Source organism: Strigops habroptila, chromosome 7 (assembly GCF_004027225.2).
Source record: "Strigops habroptila isolate Jane chromosome 7, bStrHab1.2.pri, whole genome shotgun sequence".
Lineage (NCBI taxonomy): Eukaryota > Metazoa > Chordata > Aves > Psittaciformes > Psittacidae > Strigops > Strigops habroptila.
The window spans coordinates 65,066,267-65,086,309 of record NC_044283.2 but is presented as its reverse complement, the minus strand read 5'-3'; the positions used below and the strand labels follow the sequence as shown (position 1 = coordinate 65,086,309).

General features: G+C 39.8%; 2 protein-coding genes across 5 annotated transcripts in view; one reads left to right on the top strand and one right to left on the bottom strand.

Annotated features, from left to right (window-relative positions):
• Positions 1–347: 347 nt before the first annotated feature.
• On the top strand, positions 348–11,785 carry ELMOD2 (ELMO domain containing 2). Of its 2 annotated transcripts, none has more exons than XM_030492070.1 (8): positions 348–712; positions 1,530–1,558; positions 2,905–2,999; positions 3,808–3,937; positions 4,881–5,014; positions 5,641–5,709; positions 6,895–7,028; positions 7,434–11,785. In XM_030492070.1, exons 1-8 carry the CDS (start codon positions 568–570, stop codon positions 7,589–7,591), a joined length of 894 nt encoding a protein of 297 aa, XP_030347930.1. In that variant the 5' UTR covers positions 348–567; the 3' UTR covers positions 7,592–11,785. The 2 variants fall into 2 exon arrangements, with proteins under 2 accessions (XP_030347930.1, XP_030347931.1); XM_030492071.1 differs by having other exon boundaries at positions 367–688.
• Positions 11,786–15,186: 3,401 nt separating this feature from the next.
• TBC1D9 (TBC1 domain family member 9) overlaps positions 15,187–20,043 on the bottom strand; it is a 51,719-nt gene continuing 46,862 nt past the window's right edge. For all 3 annotated transcript variants that reach the window (XM_030492400.1, XM_030492401.1, XM_032920061.1), the window contains 4 exons: positions 19,645–19,731; positions 18,685–18,759; positions 18,438–18,538; positions 15,187–17,485 (listed from right to left, as the gene is read on the bottom strand). In XM_030492400.1, the coding sequence (XP_030348260.1) occupies positions 16,760–17,485; positions 18,438–18,538; positions 18,685–18,759; positions 19,645–19,731 (989 nt within the window). In that variant the 3' untranslated portion in view covers positions 15,187–16,759. The remainder of the gene's footprint in view (positions 17,486–18,437; positions 18,539–18,684; positions 18,760–19,644; positions 19,732–20,043) is intronic.

Here is a 20,043-nt window from a genome sequence, read left to right as displayed (position 1 = left end):
CGCCCGCTCACACACGGCGCGGGCCGGCCCAAGCTCTCCATCGCCCTTTGCCCGGAGCCAAGCGCGTCGGGAAGGGCCGGGCACTTGCTGGGGGAAGGCAGTTACCCCCGCCGGGGCTCCCAGCGCGGCAGGCAGCCACGCCGTGACAGCCTCAGGACGGGAGCGCTCCTCGGCCCGCAGCGGCGGGGCGGAGGCCTCGGCTGAGGGAGCGGAACCGGGCGCTAGGCGCCCCGCAGCGTCACAGCCCCCAGGGGCGCGCACAGCACGCCGCCAACGGCCACCGGGACGGGGAGAGACCCCCGGCTCCGCACTTCCGACCCGTCCCCGCCCGCCCCGCGATGACTTCCAGGTCGGGGAAGGCGGTTTCCGGCGGGAGGATGCGGGGGACGGCTGGGCGCCGCTAGGCCGCCGCCACGGTGGGCGCGGGGCGGCCGTGCGCGGCGCCGGCCATCAGCGGCCCATGAGGGCGGCGCGGGGCTGAGGGGAGCCGGCCTGGGGGGCCGGTCACACAGGGGGCTGCTGCCGCCGCGCCCCTGCCGCTAACGCGGGGCTGTCGTCATTCAGAAGATGTTGATGTACTTCAGGGGCTTCCTGTACAACAAATACTTTCGGTTCTGGCTGAAGTGGCTCCTGAGGCTGCTGACTCGGAAATGCGAACTGCAGCGTGTCTTAGAGGGCTCGAAGGCAGGTGCGCGGCGGACGCTGAGCATAGGTAATGAAGGAAGGGTGCCAAACTGGACGGGCTGGGAGCCTTAGAAACGGCCTGAAAAGCAGTGGTTGGGAACCAGGACCTGTCCCGAGCGCAGTGTGCATCCATTGGATGTGGTTTTCAGATCCAACCCCCTGCCATGGGCAGGGACACCTTCCACTAGACCAGGTTGCTCCAAGCCCTGTCCGACCTGGCCTTGAGCACTGCCAGGGATGGGGCAGCCACAGCTTCTCTGGGCAACCTGTTCCCATGCTTCACCGTCCTCACAGTAAAGAACTTCTTCCTAATACCTAATCTCTGTCAGTTTAAAGCCATTCCCCCGTGTCTTATCACTACTTGCCTTTGTAAAAAGCCCCTCTCCATCTTTCTTTAGGCCCTCTTTAGGCACTGGAAGCTGCTCTAAGGTCTCCCTGGAGCCTTCTCTTCTCCAGGCTGAACAAGCCCAGCTCTCTCAGCCTGTCTCTATAGCAGAGGTGCTCCAGCACTCTGACCATCTTTGTGGCCTCCTCTGGACTCGCTCCAGAAGGTCCACATCCCCCCTTGTGTTGGGGGCCCCAGAGGTGGATGCAATACTCCAGGTGGGGTCTCATGAGAACTGAGTAGATGGAGAGGATCATCTCCCTTGACCTGCTGGTCATGCTCCTTGTGATTCAGTCCAGGATATGGTTGGCATGATACCTGTTGATTTTGAGTAATTTTGTTTACGTGTGTAAAGAGGATGTAAAATTTTATAACATGTGCCACAAGAACATCTATTGTCAATTATTTAAACAAGTCAGTTCAATTTAACTGTGACATTTACTTTTTTCCTGTATTGCAGAACATTCACTGGAATCATCAAAGAATAAGGTAAAAGATACTAGTGTTTAAACTGTAATAAAAACTTCTTTCAGAGACAGGTCCCAGAAAAGAACGCATGCATTTACTATTTGAGGGTGGAGGAAAGTAGAGGAATAAAAGGCAGAGAGGAGAGAACAGGATTTTCAGTTCTGTATACTAGGGTTAGTCAAGGCTTCTCAAAAATAACCCCATGACCCTTCAAATATTTGTTCCCATCTCTTCAAAAGTTTACCTGTTGTTCAGCAAGTCAGGCAAGTTGTTATGCAGAGCTTCTGCTCTCAGAGAGGGTAAGTTATCCCTGCCACAACAATCTCTGTTGTTTTTGTAGAAACCAGAAGTGTGATAGAGATTAGTGGTACGGATAAAGGAATTAAATGCTGTGTATACAATAATGTCTTGAATGGTTGGAAAAAGGTAATACAAGTTTGCAGGTGCATATTTAATGACAAGCTCATTCTAATTGTTCTGTAACCATTAAACATAAGCTAACACTTGAAACACTCGAGTTTGTATATCTTGAACAAAACCCTTCCTCTTTAGACATTGAGGTGACTGCGTTCTCCCTTTTTCTAGCCGATCACTGCAACATTATGTTGAGAGAGAATTAGTAACTGCCACGAGCATCTTTGTTGCAGTAGAGCACAGTATGGGTGGGTCTTTTAGCATCTCTTAATGAAATTATTATATCAACTATATTAATGTTCAGTTTTAAAAGAGCTAACCTTCAGTAAAGCAATACTTAAATGAAGCTGCTTTGGTGTTAGTATGAATTGTGTTAAAGAATGTAACACGACCACAAAAAGCTTGGAAGATGAAGTTTTAGGTGGGCAGTGTATAATTATTGCTACTAATATTTGCCCTTTACCTTAGAAGACTGCAGAATAGCAGTATCTTACATTAAGTTCTTTTGTTTCACTCCAGCATTGAAACCTCAAGTTTGTTAGCTCAGCGTCTCCTAATTCTGAGGCATTATTTCCTTATTGAGATTGTATCACTTTTACTCCTGGACAGCTACATTTTTTTCAACTGGATTAGGAATAACATGTTTCAATTCAGCATTTGAAAGCAAAGGAGAACCTTGACTAAGCAACTCACCAACTTTTTATTTACTCTTTCTGGGCCTTCTGTGTAAATGTTGTTTATAGTCTGACAAAGTTACAAATTATGCTTTTATGTAATTATTGAATATGATTTATATGCAATTTGATCCCATTTATTGTAAATATTTACAATAAATTGACCTTTCATAGTAAAGAATATGTACATGGCAGGTATACAGAAGCTGAGAAATAAGAATAAAGTAGAGGATAGACTTCTGCACTCCTCATATGACTTTTACTATATTAACTTCCTAGATTTTGAGAAATGCTGTGCATGTTGAGGAAGCTGAAGTGGAGAAGTGTGTCAGAGACATAATGAAAGAAAAGAAAATCGAACAGAAGGATACAGGGTATGTCTGGAGCCTGAACAGAAGTTCTTCATGGCAGATAATTCTGACTTCTTGGCGCATTCTTGCAGTTGCTTAATCTGGTACAATATTTAGGCCATTCAGCACAAATATTTAAAAAGAAAGTAGAAAAGAAGGTATTGTCATGTACTCTTCTGTTCTAGAAAATAAATTACCAAGTTTTAATTAACATGGATTTAGGATAACTGCATCTCTATCTTGCAGGCTCCTTCTGTTACTCCTCACTTCTAAGTAATGTGATTATTGCATACATTGATTACATGAACTATGTAATTGCTTAGATATGTTTGAGAGTATAGTGATGTCTGATTAATATTTGCATTCATCTGCATAAGTAATTGTGAACGATTGGGAGGAAAAATTGTGACTAGTCAAAATTTTAAAGTTTAATGAAACGCTTCGAAGCTCTAAGTATTTCCAACAACACTTTAGAATTTAAAAGTTTGGGGGAAGGTGAAGGATGATATATGGAGTTTTCTTGTGTCATCACAGCTTTCAGCTAAATTACTTTTTACTTCCATAATCTAAATGAATAGGGCCTGACTGTGCAGCACTAGAATTGGCTACAAGGTTTTTAAAGCAGAAATAAGGTCCATATAGCAGTGTGCTTGACCAATATACTGTGGTTTGAAAGATAAAAGTAAAGCACTTCCTAATTCTGGTGTTTACATTGCAATAACATAAGAAAGGTCTTATCTGGTAGTTCAAGCAAGGATTTATAGCTAACTTTGTGCCAAAAATAGCTATGCCTCTTTGTGAGCTTCTGTCTGGTGTTTTGTTGCCATTTCAGGTTTAAGACAAATCTGCGTATATGCTTACTGCAGATATCAGGTTATAAAAAACTTTACTTGAATGTGGAAGATCTGAGGAAAATCCCATATGATTCGGATAACGAAGAGCATGAAGACCTGTTAATTGAGGTGAAAATAATCTTTTAAATACAAAAGGTTTTTGTTTGTTTGTTTTTTCCCCTCCAAGTCCAATAGCTTGAGTGAACTTAATTTATTGGTAGTATTCTTACCAGTTGGCCTATTAAAGCTCTTTTCTACTTGTGAACTGCTAAGCCGTTATACAAGCCACACATTAAAATACAACAGCAAAGCAAAACGACCTAATAAACTAGAGTTGCTTCTGCTGGGATTATTTCGTGTGAAATCAGACATAACACCACCACGTAAGTAGCAAAATACTTCTGTAATGGATCACTGAAGGATCCTAACTAAAAACATATTTAATGTTATGCACATGTCCAATTTATAAACCACTAATTACCAAATTAAAAAAGCAGACACTAGTGCTTTCTTATTACTGCATCCCAATCAATGTCAAAGAGCATAGTTTCATGCTGGAAGATAAAAGCGATCAGTAATGTATTTTAGGTAACAATAAGTAATAGCAGGGAAATAATATAATACTGCTTGAGGCTTTTTTAAATAGCTTCTATTGTGCAAATACATTAGCATGTCATTTACAATTATCTCAATTGGGTGTGCAAGTCCCAACATTGACATGTTAAGTAAGCATTCATTGGTAGTTTGTATTTCAGCTTATAGCTGTCCTATCAGAAAATGATGCATACATTAATTTCTGAAGTGAAACAAGTCTTTGTTTCTTTAGTCTTGATACAGTGGCTTTGTCTGTGAGGGGAAATTATCACATTTAATGTTAAATGTAATAATTTTCACAATGGCTGAAATAAGCTGTTGTAGTATGACTCCAGACTGCTACTGACAGAAAAGAACAGCATGCAGATTGTATCCTGTTCCTTGGTGAATGGTTTCTAATGTGTGAAGCAAGTGTTCTGAATTACATGACTTGGAATACTTTAGCAGCCGTGCATAACATGGAAGCATATTTGTGCAGCTTTGGAATTTGCTGATGCCTCATGGGAATCTGAAGGCCAGAATCACCAAGCAGTGGTGTGACATTGGCTTCCAAGGTGATGACCCCAAAACAGACTTCAGAGGGATGGGCCTGCTGGGGTTAATGAATCTGGTGTAAGTGAAAAATAAGTATTTGATTTCTCTTGTGACTAATTTTCAGTATCTACGTATTTTCTCTAAATAGTGCTATTTCTAATAAAAACTGAATAGAAGCAAATAGAAATGGTGGTTTCTGTACAGTGAAAACTGGTATTTTCTAAATAAGTCATCATTTCTAGTGGCTGCATATCTGTAAATGTGTGGCTGGCTAAAGGCCGAAGGGCAAGGAGAGGAACAGAAGGTTGCCCGAGACACCTTATTTTTTTGTTGTCATATGATAGATTTGGTAGGTTATAACTTAGAAATAACTTGTCAAAAGCTTTTGAAATTCCTGCATTTCTGTAATGAAAAATAAGCAGGTTTGCATAATGTTGCTAAGCTAATTTGTAGACTTGGGTGAGCTTCATATTTGATGTCCAGAACACAATAATTTTTCTTTCCTATCTTTATAGTTCATGCTGAATATAATTTTTAACTTGCTACCTTTGCCTTGGTTTTCATTGTGTGCCATTTTTCAGTACAGGATGGTATTCAGCTTTAGTTTAAAGCTGCACATTTTGGTGTTGAACACATTAATTTTTATTCTTTTTTTTATATATGAACTTTACAAAATAATGGAAGATCCTGTTTTACACTAACAGGTATTTCAGTAAGCATTACACGGATGAAGCTCGTCAGATCCTTTCTCATTCAAATCACCCAAAGCTGGGGTAAGTCACTATATGACTTTTTCTGGCTTGCTCTATGTAAGAGCTCATGTGAAAACCAGAAACTATGTCTCCTGAAAATAAAGAGGAAGATATTTGTGAGGCTTTCCCCTTCCCCCCAAAGTAAAGGGTGAGAAACCCAACACAGAAATCAATTTAAGGCTGGGAACTACGTGCAGCTTGGTGGGGTTTTTTTTCAGAACAGACTTGCTGGGACAAAAATGTTGCAAAATGTTGGCTTTGGTTAACACAGTGAACACCTTTAACGTCATAGTTATCCTTATTTGTAGTAGGCTTAGTTTAGATTTAGAAATGAATACTTACTGTTTGCCACCTTATGATCCTGTGTTGGGATGGTAAGATGATCTGTTAAGCTCCCTTTTTTGGCTGGGTTTCTGTTCTGTGAGAAATATGTACAAAGAGATGCTTTGTTGTTCAGATTTAACTTGATTTTTGAAAACTTTGTATATTAAAACATTCAGCTCATTTTACAAGGAAATATACTCTAAAACCAGCCAGGTACAGAGGAGGCAGGTAAACCTGTGTGTATAATCTGATCCATCTAGTCCCAGTTAACTCAGTCACCTACCAAGAATGAGAAGCTTTCATGACTTCCAACTGTAAATAATATTACCTTGCGCAACTGAATCATGAATAAGATATCAGAGACATTTAGATCAATTAAATATTCATATCACTGACACTGATCCTTTTTTCCTTTCCTTCCCCCAGAAACACTTGTTTTAAAAGTCCTTTAAGAATTTCTATTATGGTGCTTTCTATGCCATGCAACAGAAAACCAGATTTTTCTCAGCTTGAAGAACAGGTTGAGACGGCCATTCCGTTTATACCATGACAGCATTTTTGATGTCTGATTTTTAATATTCCAGCAGATCTGATGATTTTCAATGACCAAACTGAGGTCAATGCTGATTAGCTTTACTATTTCATTATTGCCTAATGGCAGCATTTGTCATACTATTGTATAGGAAACTAATGTTCTTAAAGAACTTTTACATTGTTGGATGCACCAGGGAACAGAAGGAGTGGTCTATAGGCTAGAGTAAGCTTGTCAACAAGCATCATAAGAAAAAATGACCTATAGTTATCTTAATGCAGACTGTTTCAGGGAAGCTTTTAAGTCCTTCAGTCAGGAAGGTAACACATGGCATGTGATTGGTGTTGCAGATATTCTTATGCAATAGTTGGAATCAACCTGACAGAAATGGCGTACAGCTTACTTAAGAACGGTGCTTTAAAGTCTCATCTGTACAACACGGTCTTTGGATTGCCGCAGATGGAGCACTTCCATCAGTTTTACTGTAAGTATCTGTAGCTTCTTTAGAACGGACTACTGGGGAAGGCCTACAGCGTAGAGTTTAGGGTTTTTAGAGTGTGTTCCTACTCTTTTCTCATTAGAGCAAGCTGTTTGTCTTCTGGATCAGGTGCTGGAATGCACCTGATGCTTACACACTCTGCTACAGAGATGCACATGTAAGGGATACATTTGAGTGGCTTTCCATATATTGGAGACTGTAGTCTGAAAACTCAGTATTTGCAGATTTTCTTTTCTATTATTACAGCATCCAAATGCTTGCTGTTGACCATGGTGGGACAGTCCCTACTTTAAGGGAATGAATAGAGTCTAAATGACCATTCTAGGTCTAGATCAAGGCAGAAAATTGTGGAGGTCTTTTTTGCAGGTCTGCATTTTTTCTTCTCCACAGGTTACCTGGTTTATGAGTTTGACAAGTTCTGGTTTGAAGAAGAACCAGAAAGCATTATGCACTTCAACCACTACAGAGAGAAATTCCATGAAAAAATTAAGGGACTTCTACTGGATTGTAATGTAATACTGACCTTAAGAGATACAAAGAAACCTTAACTCCTCTGCAGCCTGTGAGGTTCTGCATCAAAAGTGGAGTTATGCGTTTGGATCGAAGTCTTGCATGTTCCACCAAAAACTGTTTAACAGTAGAACTTTTTTTTCTTCTTTTTTTACATTTAAAAAATAATCAAAATTCAGTTCAGAAAGCTTGGACAATCAGCCTCTGTTTACAGGTCTTTATATGCTATTCTCCAAAGGACAGCTTTTTTAAAAAAAACAAAATGCAAAACAAAAACCAACCAACAAACCAAGACAAAAAATAACCCACTAATCTCAAGAGCCTCTGGAACATTTGCTTTCACAATTTCTATTACACTACTTGGTGCAGGGACATGAAGCAGGTATTTATGCCGCATCATGTTTTCCATTAACAAGTTTGACTGTTATAGTCTTTTAAAAAACTTCTTTTAGTTGAAATTACTCTGACTTTATGGTTTTAGACTTTATGTTCTTGTTCGTACATGTAGTTGGTGGTTCACTCATCAATGTTAAATTTCTCTGTAAAGAAGATGTCCATGAAGGGGATGTTTGAGTCACTTATGATTTTGGAGAAGAGGCTTAATCCATACACATACTGACGTACTTAGGAGAAATTACTTCTGGCTAAGGAAGTTTTCCTATCTATGGATTTGTACCAGCCAATTCATATGCTTGAAAAAAGCTTAGTTTGCAAACATTTAAAATCATCAGTGTGAGGATCAGATCCTCTGACTAAATCTACTCCTTCTAAAAATATTCTTACTGTAAAACATTTCAATTCTTTCTAACCTGACTTCAGCTGCTCAGGCTGCTTGACTCCGCATCTGTTGGCAGCTCTTCCTTTAGCAACTAATGGGGTCTTCTCAGTGGGAAGTACAAGAGTTAGTTTAGCCCTTTTATATAGTTCACTCATTAAAAGCCTTTGTTGCAGCTGCAGTCCCTGTTTTGTAAGAGTAAATTCACATGAAGTACAAGTCTCTAACAAAGATGTATTTTCCATGGAAGGGATGCAACTGTGACATGTTTCTTAATCTTGGCATCCTCAGACAATCTAGTCGATAGGACTTCATATCTATAGCGTGGCTAATGATTGCTTAAAGCAACTTTAAAACGGATTTGGTATGATCATCGCTTCATTTTTTTAAAACCTACTATTAAATAAGTGCCTTCTGCTTTATTCAATCAGTGTTTAATTTTGAGTCTGTAACCAGATCATAGCCTTAGAAACTTGATTTATTTGGGAAAGACTCTTTGAGTATACACCTAAATAGCACACAGTGGCACAAAATATTTGTATGCTAATATAAGCTTTCATTGCCTTTGTTTGGTTTTTTTTTAATCATCTCAGGTAAATTAGTTAAGTTTTAGTTGATGACTAGTCATGAAGAGATTCCTGAAGAATACAAATATGAAACACAAGGAAAAAGACAAACCTGTTTTTGTAATAAGTAATGTTACACTACATAGGTATTAAATGTATTATCATAATATGTAATACTACATCTGCTTGGAGATAATCAAACCCCAACTGGACATGGCCCTGAGCAGCCTGATTTATGTGACTCTGCTCTGGGCAGGGGGTTGGACTAGGTGATCTCCAAGAGCTGCCTTCCCACCTCTGTAATTCTGCAAGTCTATTGAATAACTAGTAACATCTTGCACTGCATCCACCCGCTTGCTTTTGATCCCCTAAATGTTGGTGGTCTCTTATTTGTGGGAAGGCTCCTGATCAGGGTAGCCAGTATAGATGCCAGAGGTCAGGTGGTTCTGTTTTGTTTTTAGGATACGTTGTGTATAGATGAGACTTATACAATTCTCAAGTTTAACATGTGCACGGTGGAGAAGGGTTCCCCTCGCCTGTGCTGGGTTGATGCTATTCTACTAAAAAAAGGTAATGTGAAGACACTTGTAGGGAGAGTGTTAATGGTTATGCCATGGCTTGGAAGCTAAGCAGCTAATCTGACTGATCAGATAACAAAACTGACAGCAGGAAGCCAAGTTCTTTTGCTACTCCCAGGTACTTGAGTCATGTAATTCTCACCACTAATAAAGCAGGATCCTGTGGTGAGTGTTCTGGGATTCAGGTCTTGCAGTGGAGCTCTGTTTTTCTGACCCTTGTAGATACTGTACATTCCTAAAACCTGAGGAAGGAAGTGGAAAGCAGACTCTTTCCTAGTGGCTGAGAGGTTAGCTGTCTGTTACTGTCTAGCCCCAGCTTCCGTCATGTTTGTCTTTGTTAATAATTTTTGCTATTGCTTGTTGATCTGCTTTGCAAGCAACGTTGAGACTGACTTTTGGCATTTCAGAAGTGACCCCAATATGTTTAGCAGCAGGAGGGAAAAGAGATCCCATTCTTGCTGTTCATGTACTGCTTGCTAGAAAGTAACAAAATTGCTGGAGCCATTCTCTAAAGCACTCCCCTGTGCCAGAGTCTGCAAGCTTTTGATTTTTTCTTTTTGCAGCAGTTGCAAAATAATCTACACGCTCCTCTTTCCAGCCTTGTAGCTTTCACTTGGCTCCTGGTTCACTGGGAGGCTGACATCTAAGTACTGCTGAGGCTTTTAAAGCCCAACCATCAAGCTTCGCATTTCCTATCACCCACCTAGGACTTTTTAGTGTCGAACGCAGACTGGGCCTGATGAGATGCATCTACTGTGGCAGTACACAAGGTAAAAAAAGTAAACCCAACCCTCATCAGATGAGTGAGATATATGGGAATGCATTAGTTTGCATATAGTAGTTAAGGTGAACATTCTGTTAGGCTCCAATACACCTTCCCAGTGAACAGTTAGAATTTGCATGTAGTTTTGTATGCTCAAGTAGCCCAGGCCGCCTGTCTGGGAGTCGCTATCTGTAGACTAGTACTGGGTGTCCTTGTTTTGCACCAGTTGTAGGATTATTGTATTATGGTGGTAGCTAGAAAATATATGGGAAAAGGTAAAATTGTGTTTAGGGAATAACAATGTTATACTAGTCAGCAGCATTTTATACTAACTCTTGTAGGGCGACAGTCCTAAGGTTATGGTACTGGAGGTAGGCCACCTTTCTGCAAGTTGATATAATCAATTTGTCTAGATAATGAATTTGTCTAACAACAGAATTTGTTGCTCGTGGTTTTAGTCTAAGAGTCTTAAAACCTTTCTAAATATCTTTTGTTATTTATTAACTGTCATGTTTTAACGTATGTATTATCTTATTAGAATTTGCAGGTACTATTAGTTTTCTAACTTGCTGCCTCTTGAAAGCATTCACAATGTGAAAGCTTATATGCAATAATGATTTTAGTTAAAAAACCCAACAAAACTGAAGACAACAAGGTGGTTCTCAAAGTTTTTTGTTGTTACTACAGGAGCAACTCTTTCACACACTACCTCCACTTACGTTGTTTAGTGTATGCTTGAAACGTGGTGCCGTTCTGTGAACAAATTAACCTGAAGATAAGTAGAAGTTTACCACAAGCAAAGTAAAATCTAGTCTTTTAGTAAGTAAACATTATTTCATAAGTAACAGACTCGATTGGAAACTGTTTTGAAGACAGTGCTACTTAGGAAGGAAGAAACTGAGGATGTTTTTAAACTGGTTGTGCTTCTGTCATCTGATAGAGCAGCATAAAGAATAGGGCACTTTGTCCTAAAGGACTGTAGAAATGGAGCCAATTTAAGCATGTCAGGTAAATAGTTTTGGATTTTCACTCTTTGAAAACCAAAACAAAACACAAACAAAAAATTACACACACACACAAAGCCCCAAGCATTCCCAGATTTTCTATCCTGGCTTAAATAACAGACATTTTACAAAATCATATCGGTTAGCCTTGGTTTTAAGAATTATCGTGATGAAAAAGTTTGTGTTTAGTTAGGTGGGAGTTCAGCAGTCAGTATTCTTGGAAATACTGCTAGTGAGTACGTGGTAAATGTAACCTGTTGTTCCTTTCTGTCATCCTTGGTTTGTGTTTCTGTAGTACACTGGTGATCACTCTTTGGGCTGATGTTTCTTGTGCTGGTCTAGATACTGTCTTTCTCTAGGGGAGAACAAACAAAAACCAGCCCAAGACAGGTTGTGGACAGTTTCTTCTCACACTGTGCTTAGATAGCTGCGTGCTAATAGAAATTTCTGTTTACCACAATATAAAAGCAATAATGTAAACTGTGATGTTTGTGTAATAGAAAGATGTTTACAACAGTAGCAAATAAAGAACAAGTTACTCCAAAATACTGTCAACATGAATGTGCTCTGGCCTGCTAGAAACTCTAACAGTTTCTAGCTGTGCTCCCAGTTCATCACCTGCACTGCAATAAGAGAAGCAGCTTTATCCCATGTTTTTTGTGTGTGTTCTTTGCTCTGAGAACTTGTTTAGAGGTTGTCATGGTTCCTGCGCTGGTGTTTGTGCCTAGGAAAGGCATTGTTAGGAAATAACACTGCTGCACAAACTGTTGGAAGTGGTAGGCAGCAGATCATGTGTGTGTATGGAAGCTGAACTGGAAAATGCAACAACAGCTGGAAGAAATGCTGTCTGTGCTCACCTGCATTTTCTAGTTTTTCATCTAGTTTTTATCATCATCTAAGATATCTTCCTTGAATCGAACACCAGAAGAAGGGACTAAGATTTAAATCTGACTGAGAGATCCATAAAAACAGTGTTTACCCCTGAAGGTTGGTCTGGTACTATAGAAACACACACTTGCATACAAGTCCACTTGAAACCTTACATCTCATGTAACAGGAAATTGTGCAATGGGAAAGTCCAAGTTTGACAGGCAACCAACACAAACCAAACCTGCCACCCTGTATTGGGAGTATCTTGTACTGCAGTTAAGACCAACGTCCTGTATTCACCCCTTGTAATCCCAGCACTGAAACACACACGATGCTGCCGATACCAGCATGTGTCACACATTTCCATTATTAGCCATATTCCAATATCATGTTCATTGCCACAGTTTTGTTCTAATTATTTGCTGTTAGGCTAGTTTATATTTTCACTATTGAATAAATCAGCATTTTAAAATGAGCATTGGAAGTCACAATTGCTGCTTGAAGTACATAACATTTGACTCAAGACTATCTTCTAGTGGAGAGAAAAAGAAACAGCATAAAAGTTTCCTTCCAAGCAGATGGCAAGGCTCAGCTTCACTTCCTTTCTTGCTGTAATGTTATGCCTCGGCATATACCTAAACGGGTGAGCTCCAGTCATGGATCACCCTTCTACTGCTAGCGCATTTTTCACACAAAAATAGACACAACAGCATCAATATTTTTTACAGTTAATATTTCATTGCTGATAAAAGACGTTTTCTAGCCACAGCATGCCTCATTGTTACTGAATTACCAAGAACGGGAACAGACAAGAGATTATGGTTAAGTCACTCACAGGGATGCCGGAAGCTTGGAAACTAGCAGCACTGGAGCTCATCAGCATACATACAGCCCAAATTGGTGGGGACTTGGTGAGGTCCCCACCTGTAACCCACCGGTACAGCCACAGGCACCTCCTCTGACCTCCTGCAGTGCTTATGGGCCGGTATCATTTCCCTGTCTTTCCCACAACCTCTCACATACCAACATCATACGTACTGGCCTCTGCCATCTTGATTTATGACATGACACCTGACATCCACTATAACAGAAGCTCTAGCATCACTGTACAAGAATTCCTATGGTGGTTTTCTCTTTACAACAGTTTTGATGTCAAGTTTTCAGTAGGTTTAACCCATTATATAACGAGTTTTTTGGCTGCTTGCCCAAAACTTGTGTAACACAAACCTTTGCAAGTCTCAAACACAACCCTCAGCTCTAACACCTAGAATTCAGGAGCTGTAAGATGCTACAATGAAGGAAATAAGTAATGCTGAACTTTCATATATTATCAGCATCTGAGTAAATGAAAGACAAATCGGAAGAAAACTCAAAAATGTTTATTGCCTTTTTTTTGATAAAGCTCTAGAAAATAAGCTCATGCTCCTCCATCATCTGCTGTCTGCCTCTTGGCTGGCAAGCAGCACCCTGTTGCCAACAGGCTCGTACCAAACCAGAAAAGCAGCACACATCAGTGTCCAGTCACAAATTTCATCTATGAAGAGGAAGATAAGCTTCCTTTTTTGCCCCTGGCTGAGACTAACAGCTCTAACTAAACTCTACAGTTCACAGATAGAAGAGACTCTATCCCAAAGCATAGAAAACACAGGACATAGGCATTTCTAAAGCCATACAGGCTTGCTTTTGCTATGCATACAGGTAAGACTTAAAAATACTCACGTTTCCTTGAAGGTTTCTCATCACTGCATGCTGATCAACTGAACTCTCCTGTAGTCTTCCTCACATCAACTCCCATGCAGCTACTAAACAGGTCACAGCACATCTTGTCTCATGAAATAGGCTACTGCCAGGTGGCCATTTGGCATGAGCAGCCTTACCCTTATACCTCTGGGGAAAAATCAGCTCACCTGGCTGCTACCTGTAGCAAAGCTATTCTTAAAGATGACTTGGTTTATACTTAGGAGCTTTGTGGATGTGATCAAGAATGTAAGAGCAAAACAAAAAGAAGTTGCCTTGTAAAATGGCTCCTGTTAGACCAGAGAGCTACCTGTGGATGCCTCTTGTTGTCACAAGAGTTGTAACAGCAAAATAATTGTCATGACACATTGTGCCCCCTGCCCTGTGAGTGGGGTGGGGAGCAAAGACCTTTTAAGATACAGAAATGTCTTTCATCTGTGGTATGTGCATCTCCAGGGGTATGTGGAATATTGCTGATCAGCTTAAATTCACTTTACCATGACAGACACCTAAAAGATAAGCAGTTTAACGATTTGCAAACTTAAAATGGTCAACAGCCTGCTTAAGGATGTTAAGCCTTAGTGCTGAAGACTTCTGTGATAAATTCCTCAGCTGCCAGGCATTACAATAAGATGCCAAGGTCAGAGCAGGGTGCTTTAAGTTAAGGCCATATTCTTCAAAATGGTGAGTATGGTTTCAAATGAACATCAAATGTAAACCAGCCTGCACAGTCTCATAGGCAGGAAGGCTATATTGCTTTTTCATACTGTTACATGTAGGCTACACATGGCTAAATTACAAATGAGAGAACTCCACTCCCAACAAAAGAAAGAAAATCAACAGTAAACTGACTGAGACAAGGGATATATAAGCAGAAATTAACAGCCCTGTTTTGCAAATTAACTTTGTATATACACAAATAGATGGTAAGTTTCAAAAATGTAATTCACCAAACAGAGCACATCCATATCTGTTCTGTCACTGCCACAGTCTGAGGCTGACATCTCAGCTTACCAGGACCCTGTAAAAAACATTCTAATATTTAAAGCCTTAAACTCATGCCCAGTGAGCTACAGCAAAGCACAGATGGATCATGAACTATCTGGGGGGTCTTAAAAAGTCCTAACAACTGTTGTCACTAAATGTGAGCATGGCAGGGAAAACTGTTTAATGAGATGGGGTAGTGTGAGAAGCTTGCACAGTTGCTTGTTCCAGATGGAATTAAACACATTTTAAGTGGTAAACAAAACCAGGCATGGAAACAACAAATAGGTTTGTTCTGAAACCTGGTGTTGAAGATCCAAAGTCATTTGTCTGTGTAACAAACCACGATCACCTACTTTTCTCTCTAGCATGACTTTAATAGTTAAAAACCAAATCTGTGCAGAGTGTACTTTATTTGTTCACATTACCTATTGGTGGTTAAAAAACCACTTCATTTGACAGTTTAAAAGCATTCTTTTAAAACAAAAGAATTAAACATAGCTTCTGCTAAAAAAATCTGCCAGTTACATAGATGCAATATACAGGAGTATAAAAAAATCAACAGTATTCTACAGAAAACATTATCAAAACAGCAAATAAAGATTAGGCATATAGGCATGATCCTGAACTCAAACAAACAAATTAAAAAACAACAACAACAAAAAAAATCCTTAATATCTGTATAAAAGAAGCAAGGATTCAAAGTGCAGGTGCTCCAGTTTTCATTTTAACATATTATTCAGTAAGTTGATACAGGATACTATTCATTTTATATAAAGTGACAGTGTTCTCAGTAAGACTTAAACATTCACTTACATTATCTTGCAGATTTTTGTTTTTCATTACTGCTACTTCACACTGTTGTAAATGAAGACTTATGCAATACAGGTTTTTATTTTCTTAATCTAATAAGGATATAATAGGTCGGTGGTAAAGGTTAGTTTTAAGAGCTATGCTATAGATCCAGCCTTAGAAGTGTATATGTATACATATATATATATATAATTTTCTTTTAACTTTTAAAAACAGCTTTTGATTTTTAAAAAGAGACTCTACCAATCTGTTCTGGGACCTGCACGTACTGTCTTTGGAGCATACCAACAAAGCTTCCCAAGTCCACTGTTAGGAATACAGCTCCAGGCAGGGTCATGCTGTCAATCTTCCCTCGGTGGCCACAGCTGGGAAAGGGCTTTCGCCCTGCTTTGGTGCAGCCAGGGGCTGCTGAACCCAGGGAAAGGCAAATGAGCTCTGCCTTCTGCTACTGCAGCAATCACCACACTGAACCACGTCTGCCTCATAGGCCAGCTAGGCTCGGGCTGGACTTCTCATTCTATTTGAGTGTTCCAGTCTCAAGCAGAGGAAGTTAGGAGCCAGGCAGGTGTCACTGAAGTCATCTTTCATGTATTAAAGAAACATAAAATTGAAGCATACATTAAAACCCACTATCTGCTTTGGAAAAAAAGTTACATGTAATAAAATTATCCTTCAGGGATGTTGCCTGGAACTTAATTTCATGTGCGGTCCTATTCAGGTTGACAGCGTCCCTTTAAATTTTAGGTACTTCATGTTTTGTTTATTTTTTCCCCAAGAATCAGATCTCTATATAAGTCTATTTTAAAAATGCACATAAATATCAGCGTTAAGTTTATATTTAGAAATTCAGAACTAATCTTTACCATTTTATATTGACAGCAAGGTTAATAATACACACACTTCACTGACAACCGATACTTTTTCTCTGTATTTTGAATAAAATTTGCATTTGTGTAACATTTCCCACAGAAAGAGTGATTATACTTCAAGATAGTTAAGTTTGCACCCCAACATTTTCACATTAGTGAAAACAATCATGGTTTGAAAATACCAGGGCCTTTGCCAGGTACGAATAAATACAGAATAAAAAAAATAAATAAAAAACCCGACTGCCCTTTATCCCGACATAGTAGAGATTTCATAGTCACTGGCCGAGGTTATTGGTTTCCCCCTCATCCTTATGTTTTTAGCATTAGTAATCCTGGCCATCATGGACACAGGCTTGTCAAAGTACCTCACCAGCGCTGGCTCAGTCAAAAGGGAGGCTAAAAATTGTTCAAAGGTAATGGCCCAGTCTCTGTCAATGCTAGTGCTTCTCCGAAGAGAAGTGGTGTGGTTGCTCCGTACCAAAACGGTGTCTTCACCAATGTCCTCGCAGTGCAGCTTTTCTTCTTCGTGCGAACCTGCGCTCAGTACCGAGTAGGAGGACATGGAACTATCATCTTTTGTATCATCATCGGAAATGAGCATGGAAGAACAGGCTCCATTGTCCCTGGGAGAAGAGTCTTCGAGCTTAATGTCTTCCATCTGCATGCCCAGGGCGCTGTCGGTGCAAACGGCCTCCTCGTCATTGGTGCTGAGGCTGCTTTGGAAGGGCTTGTGCTGTTCAAGGGGGTACCGCTGGTGCTCTTTCTTCTGGAACAGCTCGCTCTGAATAGTTTTGCTGCAGTTGTTACTGCTGCTGTCTGTCTCTTTTGCGGGCTGCACACTGAAGAGCTTACCAACCTCACCTATCTCCAAAAGCAAGCTTGTCACAGCAGCGGTAGCATGGTACAGATCTTGCTCATTGGGGTCTTCACTGAACATATTGTACATTGTCTTGCACAGTTCAATGAACTGTCCCTAGAGCACAGAGAGAGGAAACATTAATGAGAGCGCAGGAAACACATCAGACTGAGAGCTACTGAATCAGTTTTAAAAGTCTGGCATGGAGGTATGACACAATAGTTCATGTGATTAAACTGAAACTGGAAATAACCTAGGTGTGGTCTAGAAAGCATTTTCTAAGACTGGGCAGCCAGATGTGTTGCCTCTCTCAAAGCTATTTAGAATAAAGTGTTGGATGTTTTGTCCCAACACATTACAAATTTATTTCTCTGCAGCCACAGGAGGGCAATAGAGGGTAAGCAGTGAGACACTTGGCATTCGTTTTGGTAGCTTTTCTTGCAGGAATGATGTGAAGTATAACTAGGGGTCTGATAAAAATAATAAGTAATGAAAAATGAAAAAAAGACCTGCAGCACTCTTTTAATTGACGATGGTAACTTAGTTGGATGTGAGCCTTTCACAATTCAAAACTCACAAATTAAATAAGGAGAATTGTTTAGGGCTATTTTAAGTAGGAAGCATTGTTCTACAGGGAATAAATCTCTGTATGCTCTGGAGGAAACAGCTGTCCCAGTGGGTCTCCTCCTCCGTAGCAGCTATGGATCTAAGGGGAACGAGACTGACAGTATAGATTACAAAACATAAAACGCTTCTTTCAGGTAATATGTATCAGACATCATGCGCTAGCTGGTGATAGCCAGTGTCGTATCACCCTTTGTCTAGAGATCAAAATAGTATGTAATCATTCCTATATGCACGTATCTCATTTTTAGGATGTTTTGAGAGCTGAGTACCAGTTACAGGATATTGAAAACAATAAACTTCTGTAATCAGCTGACTGCTGCTCTGGTAAAAAAATATCTGCGTCAAAACAAAATCTTTATTCAGAGTTAATGTATTGAATACGTATAGGTATGTGAAGAAAGTTTGAAGTTACTGAAAAATAAGTAAGTGTCAGCAGAAGTACCTGATTCAGTTTGGGCAAGTCCTTTGCGTTTTTTGCTTTGGATTTATTCTCTTGGCTCCACATTCTCAGATAATTTCGATTCTCTTGTGAGCTCTTCTTGGCTATTGTCAACAAATTACCCAGAGAAGCAGGAAAAATCCATGAAGAAACCTTAAATTAATACTTTTTTTTTTTTTTTTTCCATTTTCAAAAGGAGCATCTTTACAAGAAATGAAAGACGTAATTCAAATGGAGACACCATGCATACCTTTATCTGTTTTCAGACTCACTGTAACAAACCCATCATCTACTCCTTGCTTGTTCCTGCTGTCTAGGCCAACAACTAGGAAGTGGAAGGGCAGGGGAGGAGAGAGATTTATCAGTGTGGTTTTAGACATATACATACTTTTTACGTGTACAGTGCAAAACAAAGAAAACGTTTACGCTGCAGAAAATGCAGAGCAAAAAGGATAGGACTAAATGATTTTTGCTTATTCTTAAATCTGCCAACAAATTCCATATAATTAATAATAAGACAGGGACCATCTTACGTTTTGTTTATGCAGTACAATGATTAGGCTGTGTTACCATAACACAAACAGCTTCTAGCATGTTTTATGTTTGGTGATTATGTTAGTGCACCTTCTTTTGTCTATCAGGACTTAAAATTGCCACCCCTAGTCTATTAATTATTATCTGTATTTTCAAACAACCTTCCTTGTCCCGGTAATCTGAAGGATGAGCAATGTTTTTCTTGAATCAGAGAGAAACTTAGCATCGAACACCTCTAGAAAGATAATGCCATTTAAGACAACAGCTATAGACCAGGCTCTCATTAGGGCACAAGAAGACTTCACACTACGTTTTGATACATCTTTTGGATTCAGGTTTTTAGAATATTTTAAGTTCTGATCCAAATATATCTTGAAAGCCAATACATTTATTCTTATTCTCCACTGAGGCATGTATGCTGTGCATTTATGAAAAAACTACTTCTATTGCAACACACCGATGACATTATTCTGAGAGTATTTCTGCAATGCACAATATAGGGGAGTTCTTAGTGTACACACACCTGCACCTCTAGGGATATCAAAATACATACATACATCTTTTTACAGAGTATACTTCACTTACGAAGTTACAGGAAAAAAGTAGCTTCCTAAAAAGACATGTTGTTTGAAATGCATTACCTCATCTTTTCCTGCGCAAGACAAAAGATGCCTACCATGTGTACATTCTGGTGTGATGTCTTCAAAAAAGTACTGAGTAGCTTCAAAAGCAGAGTCTGGCTCTTCTTGCTCAGGGGATGGATCTAAGCAATATAATAGAATTCTTTTATTAAAAATTCCACCTTTTAATTAAAAAGTAGAACATATTTCCATTGATACGTTTAGAATGTCAGTTTCTAGAAGTGTGAGGATGCGACGGGTTAGGAGTCATCGCTTTTCAGCTCGCAGATGAACAACAGGACCTGTTCTGTCTCCTCCCTGGTATCCAGTACTGTCTCCTCCCTGATATCTGACTAAAAAGGAGCTGTCTGCCTTCAGAGGCTGGCTTGCCCATCTTCCCATGTCTGCTTCCATTACTTTTTTCCTTGCAGCTCAGCGTGTCAGCAGCAGGATGC

Coding starts and splice junctions, on each gene's coding strand:
- ELMOD2 (XM_030492070.1), top strand. CDS start 568: ATGTTGATGTACTTCAGGGGCTTCCTGTACAACAAATACTTTCGGTTC. Junction 713..1,529: donor GCGGCGGACGCTGAGCATAG/GTAATGAAGGAA, acceptor CCTGTATTGCAG/AACATTCACTGGAATCATCA. Junction 3,000..3,807: donor ATCGAACAGAAGGATACAGG/GTATGTCTGGAG, acceptor TTGCCATTTCAG/GTTTAAGACAAATCTGCGTA.